Raw genomic sequence first — 11,707 nt, 5'->3', positions numbered from 1 at the left:
TATATATATATAGTGATTTTCTTTCTGTTGATATTATTTCTGTTGTGCAAATCCAGCGCGTCTCATCTTTGTGTTATCTTTAACAGAAGATTATGCAAAAGAAAAAAAAGTCAATGCTGCTAGAAATTTCCTAGAAAGTTATCTCATAAACCACAAGCAGCTTTGTGGCGGCTATAAAAAAAGTATAAGATGATGTGTGTCCGTCTATGTGCGCTGGCGGGTTTGACGTCTATGCGGACGCGCGCGCGTGTGCGTGCGCGTGCATCTTTAAGTGCTAACTTGTATTTATGGCTGCTTGCCTACAGTATCTACATGCATCACATCTGCACCCAGGTTCACCGAGTCCATTGCAATGCAATGAAAAAAGTGACAGACATCAATAAATTAGTTCTCTCATTGGCTCCGTAATCTGAGCTAATATACAAATTATTTTCACAAGAGGGCTCTTGAAGCACTTTATCAACTAAAGCTGACTTCTGGGAGCCTTTTGATGCTGAAAATATGTGCAATAATAAAGCAACAATGAACATATTGTAACAATTCTATATCCTGATTTTGTAACGATCATCATAAGTTCATCAGGCACCAGCATCAACAAGAAGCCCCCCAATAAAAATGCACGCAAGGATTGTACCTGAATGCACTGTCAGTAGGCTAAACGCTTTAACGCAGCCACAGGAATAACTCTAATTGCCTTATTTGAACCCCAGTTAGTAAAATAACGTGGCCATAGTTGGATGGTGTTATTCTGTGCTTGCCCCTACACTGCTGTGCATCTGCATCTAAAATGCATCAAGTTTGGTGAAAGTTGTCTTTCACAGCAGGGCAGTAGAAAGAGAGACTGGAATGCAGCTTGTTGTGTCTATACAGAAGTAATGCAGTTGCGTCAGTGGCGGACGCAGGGCAGGCTAAATGCGCCTGATCTTAGGCAGCGAAAGTAGAGGCGAGCTGTGGGGAGAGAGGAAAAAGTTCTCAACAAGGAGAGGCAGGACTACTCTTACGGAGCCCCTGCAGTCTCGCTTTTTATGCCTCTAAAAGACTTTTCCTGCCATCTTTTTGCATTTTCGCTCTGCAACACGCCTTTGACGTCTCCGAAAGCGAAATCCTACTTTTTAACTTCAGTGAAAACACCAGCACCATGGAGCTGCTCTGCCTCGAAATGGACACCATCATACGAGCTCGTCCCGATCCGAATCTGCTGTGCGATGACAGAGTCCTGCAGCGCTTGTTGACTATAGAGGAGAGGTTTTTACCCCAATATTCTTATTTCAAAGGCGTCCAGAAAGATATTCAGCCGTTCATGAGGAGAATGGTGGCCACTTGGATGTTGGAGGTATAGCGAAACACCGAGTGCTGACAAGACATATTATTTCCGTGCTCGACTTTAAAGCCTCTCGATTTGTTTCATTTCTTTATCGAGCAATGGTTGAAATATTCCGAGGAGCACGTATGGCATACGACTCATATTTCCGACTGCTATTTCCTTATATTATTCGTCGGTGCCGTTTAACGCAATTTCTTTCCATTTTTAAAGTCCGATCGCTGCGTTTACGAAAGTGGCAGCTGTGCCATCTGTGGCACCGGAGGATTTCCTTTATCTGCCTCACATGGTGTCTGCACATGTTGCCCGTTGATTATTTGATGTTATTATTTTAGATAGGCTGAATATTTTTCATGCACACGTATGCACTCCCCCAATTCAATGCTGACTTGCGCTGTATCGCCATGTTGGTTTTTATAGGAGTGCTTTTAAGAGGATTTACAGTGTCAAAAGCAAAGTAACAGCGCGTAAAAACCGTCGGTAATGACAGAAGAGGGTCTTAGGTGTCCACCAAATACAGACTCGATCACAAAAAGCGTTGCGATCGCTTTAGATATCTATTTAAATGTCGGGAAGGGCGAGGGCCTTATCGCTTCTTTTGGTCTCCAGTGACTTGCCGAAGATTTCTGTTCATTTGTTGACGATCCGTCAAATATTTCCGGTCAACAGCCTCCTCTAAACAATCTGCAGTCTTTCCTCTTTATTTTCATGTAAATATTGTCAGAATCTGACGCACTGGAGATTTTTAATTAATTTTTGAAATAATTATATCGGCTCGGCGGTGAGGCACGCCACACCAGCCGCTTGCGACTTGCCTCTTATTTTGACATTTTCTTGATATTTATCGCGCATGGATACGGATAGGAATTGTCGGATATGATGTGGAAGAGTCTGCTGAACATTATGGTGTGAAGAAAGTCGCTCCAGATAATTTATTTCTATTTTTAAATATTTTATGAAAATATGACGACTGTTTTAAAAAAAAGTGTGTTTCCGTGTGCTGCGCTTTCCTGGTGTTTTTTTGGCTCGGTTGATTGTGACTTGAATTCATTTCTTAGTGAATGAACTGCAGGAATGCGAGTCTATTGAGAGTATGTGTCTTAAAGTTATTTCAGTCTTTGTGAAATAATTTCTTTCGAATTATTTTGTGATGTCGCAACAGATCTGGGCTGGGCGCAAATTCTTGGCTGAGCCCCAACTATGTGTGTCATTGATTTTAAATGTGCTCTTATGTGATCACTCTTTTGTTTCGTTATTTCACAAAAGTTTTATATACGTTTCAAGCGCTGAAAAAGAAGTCACGTGTCGTCAACGTTGTCGCCTTGTGTGCTGTCTCCTTATAGGTTTGTGAGGAGCAGAAGTGCGAGGAAGAAGTTTTTCCCTTGGCCATGAACTACTTAGACAGATTTCTAGCAGTGGTACCCACCAAAAAGTGTAACCTGCAGCTGCTGGGAGCAGTGTGCATGTTTCTTGCATCCAAATTGAAAGAGACTCGTCCATTAACTGCAGAGAAGCTGTGCATCTACACAGATAACTCCATCAGACCACAAGAGCTGCTGGTAAGCGACAGTTCTACGTGTTTCACGCAGTTTGCAGTAACACATCTGCAGACTCACATTGTCACCATCAGCTGGTTAAACATATTACATAACTTCTTCTTCATCAGAGCAGGTTTGGAAGCCGGGATTTGTTCTCGAGTATTTCCTTCTTTAAAAGTTTCAAATGTGAGCTATACTCGACACTGTCCCCATTTCACTGAATCGGTTGTCCAGGCTTTAGACATGAAAGGCGCAGGAAGGAGCTCAGCGCAGGATTGTTCTACAAGGGCTCTCTTTACTGTATAAGACCCTCAAGGCTTTACAGTAACCTTCCAGCCTGTGCGGTGGTCTCCATCGCCATCTGCTGGTAGATATTTTTCACAGATCAGCGAGGTCATATTGAACTGGAGCCAAAGTTCTCTGTTCCTGTGAGCTAGAGAGGGAGAGACGGAGAAATTCAAGTTTGCCTTTTACAGTTTAGCTGGTGTCCAAAAATAACTGTGGATGCACACATTGCTGACGTGAGGTCACGAGTCACTGTTTCTGATTCTAACTGCACATGAAACCCACGGTACAGAAAAAGTCACCATTCTGTGTCCTGTTTAATGAATATAAGCTCTGTTGTGCTGGCAAACCAATTAATTAAGTCAGTTTCACATCAGATAAGTATTTTCCCTCCTGCTCTGTGGTGCTACATAAACATTCCTCAGTAAACAACAGCCAATCCCACCCATGTTGTGAAAGAGGCCACATATTATGATTCAGACGGGGCTGATGGTTGCAGGCCTGCCTCGCTGCCTGACTGGCGGCTCTACCCACTGAGCAGACTGCCGCTGCAGCACATTCAAGCCCCCGACGAGCTGCTGTTGATTTGTTGCTTTCCCGTAATTTTCTGGAATGACAATTTCATTTGTTTAATGAAGGTTCCGACTCCGAGCCAGCGTGTTAAAGTTCCAGTTTCAAACAGCTTATTTTGAAAAGAAAAACAAAATGCGCTGCTGTGGCTGGAAACTCGTATCATTTGCATGCAGTGCTGCACTTGACAAAAAACCGTCTCTGATACCTTCATGTTCAGACTGCAGACGAAGCCCTCAGTCCTTGAACTGGTTTGCTGAGGCCTCCTTTCTGTGTTTCTGTATAAGGCAGTATTTTGGCTGACACGCAGATACAGGAAACAGATCAGCTGCTCGGGGCATGTGATCGTTTTTTTGTCCTCATCTTTAGTAAGAACTTCTTGTAAAGAGAACCACAATTTTACGAAGAAGGTGTGACCAGAGGAAGGCAGTAAGCAGAAGGAAGTGGGTGATACCAGATTGCCACCCTTGTCAGCATAAAGCATGTGTTGCAAGGTTTGTCGCAGCTATTGCTATAGGCTTTGGTGTTGCGTACTGTCATGGATGGAAAACTCCTTTTAATAGCAGGAGGCTGCTAATGATCAGACAAAAACGTTGCTGTAGCCAGAAGAAGACGGCTTTCACTTTATGAAACTCCAGATTTCATCAGGAACATGTCCTGTTTCTCAGTCTCTCAAACATCAGCAAGATAGCAAAGCATGACATGACTGACAAAGGTCACTTTGATTGGGACAATGCATGCTGCTAGTAGGGGCGGCCATATTGAATTGTCTCATGACCGAGTCCATGTGGTCTCTCCTTCTTAAAGGGAAAATGAAGAACATCCATCCTCCCAGTCACAAGGCTGCAGTGCGGAACCAAACCGCTGACATTTTTTCCCAAATTAGTCACCAGCTCTTTCGTTAATCACCTCCTCCTCTAGGAAGTGAAAGTAACAATGCAGTCTCAGAAAAGAGAACGCCACACCTAGTATCCTCACCCCGTGTTACAGACGTGCAGATGGATGAGCACGTGTCAGCACATCCTGCTGTGAGATCTAAATGAAAGACTCAGATGCTGATTAATCAGAGTTTCAGTCTTTCCTCAAGACACTTCATGTGGAAAAATATAGTAACTAAGTGCTGCAGTGTATAAATAGGATTCTGATTGATATATTGAGATAAGAGATGACATACTTAATGCTGACTGTGCTCAGCAGACATAGGCTGCTTATCCGTGTTCACTCTGCGCTCACACAGCAGAGCCTCTGATGGGCCTCTTTAGGAAAGTCCCCACATGCCAGACACCAACAGGGAGGGAGACAGTGATGCCGGGTCACCTGGGTTGGTGGCACTGCTGGTGATTCTCTGTCCCAGGCCCAGCCGAGCAGAGACTAATAACAATAACACTTAACCTCCAGATGCTCGCCGTGTATGTCACATTAACACACTTTTGGCTCAAGCGCACCTGGCTAAACAATAAAAGTGCAGAGCTGCAGCTGAAGTTGTTTTTCCGCCATCCCTTTTCTGCTGCTCGCTCTAGGAATGGGAACTGGTGGTCCTGGGGAAGTTGAAGTGGAACCTGGCAGCAGTAACACCGAACGATTTCATCGAGCACATCGTGAGAAGGCTGCCGCTGCCCGAGGATAAGCTGGCACTTATTCGGAAACACGTCCAGACCTTCATCGCCCTCTGCGCCACAGGTAGGAAACGTTCGATTCGATTCCCTGCAATGAATCGCTGAGCCAGTCTGGACGAATTGAGTCCAAAGATGACCGTATCTTTTCCTCGATCTTTTTTCTGTCGTCTGTGCCAAATCAAACCAAGCGCTAATGGCTTACGCTAGCATACTTTGTAGTGTTGTCTTTGCCGTTTCTTCTTTCAGGGTCGTGTCAAAGTCTTCTTTGGAGATCTGTTATGGGCCAGTCACAGCTAGCCTTACCTTCAGTGAGAAAATATTCTTCCTAAGAAAAGCATTAGTCGTAAAAGTGTCAGCCTCTCAGGTCTGACATCCATCGTCTGTCTTCTCCCAGCGGCCTCTGAAGTAACGCTTCAAAGCCTGATTGAGGGGGTCGAAAAGACAAACGGACAAGGGTGGAGGCAGGCAGACCATTGTCTTTTTACACTTGAGCTGAATGGTTCCCGTAAGATCAAACATGCAGGGAGGGATGGAAGGAACGAGAGCCTCAACATGACATGAAGGGAGAGTGAGGTCAAAGTGGGAAAGATGCAAGAGGGGTGAGGGGAGTCAGAGCCAGAGGAGGGTATTGTTTTTGTGCTGCCAAATCTGAGGCATGTCATGTTTTCAAATTTCCTACGTTCTCTCTCTTAACTTCACACGCCTCCACGCCCCGCTGCTGGAGGACATGATGGCGTTTGCAATAGGGCAGATTTCCCTCAGGTCACCACGATCAGAGCTACAAAGCAGGCGGGGCCACGAGCACCTTCCTCCACTGCTTCTGGGCACGCTCGAGGACTTTGTGCGAACGTTTACTTTGGATAACCGCACAAGTCATCCTTAATAATGCTCTTTGCCCCCCACAAACTGGTCAGCGACCAGCAGCTGCTTCATTTTCTCTGCAGGTCACAAATAGGAATGCTAACTAACACCCCCCCCACACACACACACACACATGGGAAACACCTCCTTCTGCTGACAACATTGGGAGGAGTGTACACAGTTAGATGAATAGATACGTGACAATCGCAGCATGAGGCGATCTCCTGCACCGATTGTGCAATGGATTCAATGCAGACAGCAGAGTCTGAGATGACGCTTCATTTTTTAATACTTCCCCTGTGTCCTCAGTCCGGTTCCCTCAGTTTTCTCATATCTCACTTTTTTCCTGTCTCACCCCGTATTTTTGCCAGAGGATTAATGTTTGGAATGACAGCGTGTCAGGGATCCGACCTATTCCCCAAGCAACGTTGCGAAAGACTCGGCGCGCACTTTGTCCATAATTGCTTCAATGAGGCAGTGGAAATAAATTTACGAGAATCGTCCTCCTGACACTGTACTCTAGGAGAGCCTCGCTGTGGAGATCGCTCTGGACCGTCATCGGCCGTTTATTTGTGTACACGCTCCGTATCCAGGCAAGCACGAAGTGAGGGCAAAATGAGGAAAGATTCAGCACGAGTGAGTCAACGGTTTGGTGCATCGGAGGATCTCTGGGAATACGAGACCCGTTTGTGAAACATTGCCAGCTGTAAATCTTCGGGTTATCTGGTGAGAATCCTCCTCGAAGACGTCCTCTGAGCAGAGTTGAGAAGGTAAAGGCGCAGGAGGATTTCTCTCTCGGGAGGATTTAGGTTTACGAGCCGGTCGACAGCGGGGTCACCTGTGGCCTCGGTCCCACCGCCGCTGTCCCTTTACGGGAAAAGAAACCACGCGTAAAACCACGGCTCTCTGTTCTCGAGAGGAGAATAAGGCCTCTCGTTCCTAATGGCTCCTCTCTTTTGATGAAACAGTTCCGTTCGGGCCACTCGGTGGGATTTTGTCAGGTGGCGCAGGCTGGCTCTGTATTAATTAATAACATTGGCTGGTCCATTCAGGACTATGCAAATGGATCAGGGGCTCAGCTAGAGACTGGGAGAAAGGAGACAAAAGGCTTGGCCCTTACATTTCATATGCAGAGCCGTGTGAGGGTCAGCGCTGCAGGGCCACTTGATAGGAAACGCCAGCGTTTCCCTCAGGCAGGCTGCCGGATAATAGCCCAGAAACAAGCTCATTAAGGGAGATTATGAACCTCCGTTCCTAGACACAGACACCGAGCACTCTGAGCTTCCTCTTCTATTCTTATTCAATCGAGTTAAAGTGGGAGAATGGACGGGGTGCGTGGGGCAGACAGATGCAGCCCAACCTGTCTGCTGCGGTCATTGAGCCCCATCTTCTTGCCATATTGGCAGGGTGCATTTTTTCTGTAATGGTATGCATGGAATGGTGACAATAGTCACAGAAGCTGATCAAAAGAAATCTCTGGATCCGGGCCAGCGGCGCTGTCCAAGAGAGACTCGACACAATGCAGATTTCGCTACAAGTTGGGATCCAAGTAATGAGCGCTCGTTCTTTTGTCTCCGAATAGTATTTGATCACTTATTGCTGGTATGTGGAAGTGTCTTTCAACTACGTATGAAGGGACTTGATGATTAACTGGTTAGTTTATCAGGACAACTAATGATTCACTAGCTGACAAACACGAGGGAACTCGAGCCGTGCTTACTTTCAACTGCAGTGTAACTTTGGTATTATTCCGTTTCTTTTATTCCCAACCTGCATGTTGGGAATGTTTCAATTTAGCTTTTTGGAAACCGGCAGCTTTCGGCCTCTTTGGCCTTTTCTGGGTTCTACGAGCTGCGTCTTTAAATCGGCGACAGCTCAAATGTCGCAGCTTGATTCACAAGCCCTCTTTCTTTTGTTTCGCCTGTTAAGTCTCTCTAGTCCAGAGGCAGGAATGCTCCTTGTAGCTTCGACTCCAAGCGGCCGTGGCACGGAGAATCCCCTCCAGCCTGGGCTCAGCATTGTAAAGATGGATGATTCATCTCAGATGTGTTCAATGAAAAGAGCTTTGCTGGTGTTTGTTTACATAAATTCCCCTCCGTGTTTGATGAGTCAGAACCCGAACAAATTAGCCACCTTCTCCAGCGAATTATCCTTTCCCTGCACGCTCCGCTGATGTGAGGAATCATGTCCGGTCCGCCTGCATTGTCAACAGATGAAGCAGGAAAAGGCTTCCTGACAGTATGTGCCCAGTAACGTGACACACAGGGTGAATCATCGAGTGGCACGTCCTGAGTTCTCCTCTTCACCTCGCTGTTTGATCAGCACCACAGTATAAATCCTGCGGCTGGTTGAGTCACGCCGGAGATCGCAGACATTTTGCTTCGGCTGCTACAATTATCCCAGCAAAAAGGTTTAGAAATCAAAATCTTCCGTGTTTTTCTCGGACGTCATGTTAACCACAAAGACTAATATTTGTACTAAAGTAAATGCTTTGGTTCCAGATAGTTTGACTCAACATTTTTCTCAGCACACCGTCCCCTCATTTTTGTCTTCCTCTTTAAAGGCTACTTGATACGGCCTTTAAATGCTGTCATTGGGATTTAGTTCTTTATTTCAAAAGCAGGACGTGAACAGGGAAATATAACTGTAGGATCTAATCAAAACTACTGCGACAGCACTTTGAGGTTGTTGCAGGAGCGATACACTAAACGGAAGATTGTTTTTGCTATTCGGACGGAAAAACAAGAATCGCTCACATTGATCACATCAGATGAGACTGATGAAGACACAGCAGGCAAAGGGGGTGGGTTACAAAGCAGCTTGCAGATGTGCTACATCTGTTGGCACGCTAATGCAACTTAAATGGCGTGTCATGTTATGACAGTTGCCGAGTAGATGCATAGAAGCTGATGTGAGCGGCCACTGAGGTCAGCTAAACTTCTGACCTGCGGCTGAGCGTCACTTTGTGGCCTGTCGGCACCGACGCGATGCTTCTGTGAGAGGAGAGCGGTGCATGGTGCCGGCTGTGCCTCGGTTTGTCTGTCAGGCACAGCCGACATCGTGTTTACAGATTGTTTATTCGTTCTTTAACAATGAGCAGGGAATTCGTGGTGATTGGTGAGGTAACGATGGAGCAGAATGACAGTATATTGGGTACAGACACTGAGTTACAATAGTCCACACGATGTCATCTGAAAGGGACGAATAGCCCGAGATTTTTGAATGAAGCTTAGTCGATTTAATCCAAACTGTAACCGTGTTCGGGAGAAAAATCGCTCTCCAAATCTGTACGCTCCTCAACACTGATGTTACTCAAGACTGCAGCTGTGACACAGGATGTGATAGCGAGAGGCTAAAAGGGCAGCTTACAATTAACACACAATTCTGAGCAAGAGCGTGCAACTCTCACAGGTTTGGGTTTTTTAGTTTGTTTCCAGAGTGACAGCCAGACAGGAAGCAATGGAAATGACAGAAATATCAAGTTGTTGTTTGTTAGTTTGGCATTTGTGGAAAAAAGCCGGCGTGTGGGCCTTGGCCAGCCGCGGTAGGTGGATTGTCTTCTGAGAAGCTCTCCACAGAGGTCTCGTGTTGGCTGACGGTCTGTGTTGCGTTCGTGGTGAAACATACTGTCATGCCAGTCCTAAAGAGATGTTTGCTGTTAACCTTAATCAGTCAACCAAACCCCGCAGCCTCGTAACGGCGCTCCCTTAATAAACACGTTCAATAAGCGCTACATGTATAGAATACAAGAAGCTGATTTATCGCTGTGGAAAGAGAGGTCAGGGTAAATCCGTCTTTTTCTTTGGCTGTTGTTCAACTTTCCAACTTTAATTAATTTACAATTTTAATGTGCGTGGTGTGCGTTGCAGCCACCCAGATGGAGCGGGCCATGTAGGGCAGGAGAATGTGCGACCGGTGGCCCGAGGATGAAGTTTCATGGGGTAGGAACAGGGAGGAATGGAGACGAGGGGGCACAGGGAGGAGAAAGGGCCATTGAAGGGGCTGAGAGGCGTGCAGGCCGGGCCAGCCAGCCGCTGCTCACAGGGAGCTTTCCATCGCAGGCGTCCCCACTCAGCTACATACACTGTTTATCCTCAACATGAATATCAATGAGGGCCTCCTAAAATACAGCCATTCTTCCCCCCACATGCAGCAGCCACCAGGCCCGAGTGTCAGCCCGCATCGGCTGCACGCGCACGTCCTTGTTCTGCTACAGACCTGTCTTGTCTTGAGTGCGAAAAATCAGCTTGCTGCCCACTGCCTGCCACTCAGCTCTCCCACAAACCAACATCTGTGCCGTGCGTGTGTGGGGGGGGTCAGTGTGTGTCTGCATCTGAAAGCACGCAGGCATCGGCGCATTGTTTCTCGCCTGTGTCGCTGAGGTGTCTGTTGCCTCGCCTGTCGCTCTGCGCTCGCTGCACACTTACAGTAAATCCTTGTATGCCTTTGTCGTCTCAGCCCTCTATAGAAAGTTGTGCTCTTACAGCAGTGATGTAATGCCGGGGGGCTTTGTGCGCTCTTTCCTCTTGGCTCGAGGTAGCCTTTAATAAATCGCCCCCTTGGCAGAGGCCCAGCGGCTAACACAGGGGTGTATAATAAGTTCATTTATTTGTCAACACTGAGCCCACAAGATGAGAAAGCGCCTGGCTGTGCATGTTAAAAAGGCAGTGAGAGGCTGCCTCTGCAGCTATCAAAGGGCCTACCTCTTTGATTCCAAATAAAAAAAAGAAGAAGGAAGAAAAATCTCCTTCAGAGCCATCGCACGCGGTTTGCTTTGCAATTGAATATAGCAATATGTTAATGTGCAGGCTGTTTCTATGCCCCCATTGCTCACTCCTCTAACCCAGAGGTGGCCCAGGAACAGAGAAATACTTGCAGGGAGGGATTGGGGGTGGGGGGTTGGATGGGAGGCAGGAGGTGAGGGTCACTGGAGGGCAAGTCTTTTCTTCTTCCAAAACTTCACAAGGGTCTGGACGCAGACTCAAGAACGATGTGCAGCAGAGTCGTCTAGCTCCCCCTCCTCCCACCACGCCTGCGACCTTCCCCTCTTTTCTCCCGCTTGCCTCGTCACCGCACCGTCCATCGCTGCCCTCTTCGTCTTCCTCCCCCCCTGTCAAGCCCCTGTCCTCAAGTCCAGCCAGGGTCTTTGTGCAGCCTGTCTAGCTGAATTGGAATCGGTGGCGAGAGGATGGATGCCGCGTCCCTCATTTGGGTGAAATGAGGTGATGACTCTGGACAATGGAGTCACACTCTTCTGCCTTCCCTCTCATAGGCCCGCCACTCCATTAATATGCTAAAAGATAGGAGGGCCGCCAATGCAAACCGCTGCCTGTTGTAGCAACAAAGACGGCGGCATGTGTGCCATTCACCGGCCGTCCAAGCGGGCCATGTGTTACCCAAGAAGAAAGGTAGAAGTTGAGCAAGACATAAAGAGAGAATGCAGAAGGGTGTGTGTGTGTGTGTGTGTGTGTGTGTGTGTGTGTGTGTGTGTGTGTGTGTGTGTGTGTGTGTGTGTG

The 11,707-nt window shown here is 47.1% G+C and overlaps 1 protein-coding gene across 2 annotated transcripts in view; it reads left to right on the top strand.

Moving 5' to 3' along the window:
* Positions 1 to 748: 748 nt before the first annotated feature.
* Positions 749 to 11,707, top strand: part of ccnd2a (cyclin D2, a) — a 16,854-nt gene continuing 5,895 nt past the window's right edge. Inside the window, exons 1-3 of one of the 2 annotated variants that reach the window (XM_005734743.2) lie at positions 749 to 1,333; positions 2,665 to 2,880; positions 5,235 to 5,394. In XM_005734743.2, the coding sequence (XP_005734800.1) occupies positions 1,139 to 1,333; positions 2,665 to 2,880; positions 5,235 to 5,394 (571 nt within the window). In that variant the 5' untranslated portion in view covers positions 749 to 1,138. Of the gene's footprint in view, positions 1,334 to 2,092; positions 2,228 to 2,664; positions 2,881 to 5,234; positions 5,395 to 11,707 lie in introns of those variants that run through there. The other variant, XM_005734744.2, reaches the window with a different exon arrangement.

Source organism: Pundamilia nyererei, unplaced genomic scaffold, assembly GCF_000239375.1.
Source record: "Pundamilia nyererei isolate P.nyererei 1_Seehausen unplaced genomic scaffold, PunNye1.0 scaffold00060, whole genome shotgun sequence".
NCBI classification, from domain to species: Eukaryota; Metazoa; Chordata; class Actinopteri; order Cichliformes; family Cichlidae; genus Pundamilia; species Pundamilia nyererei.
Note: the sequence above shows the minus strand (reverse complement) of the source record. Positions and strands in the feature narration are given on the sequence as shown.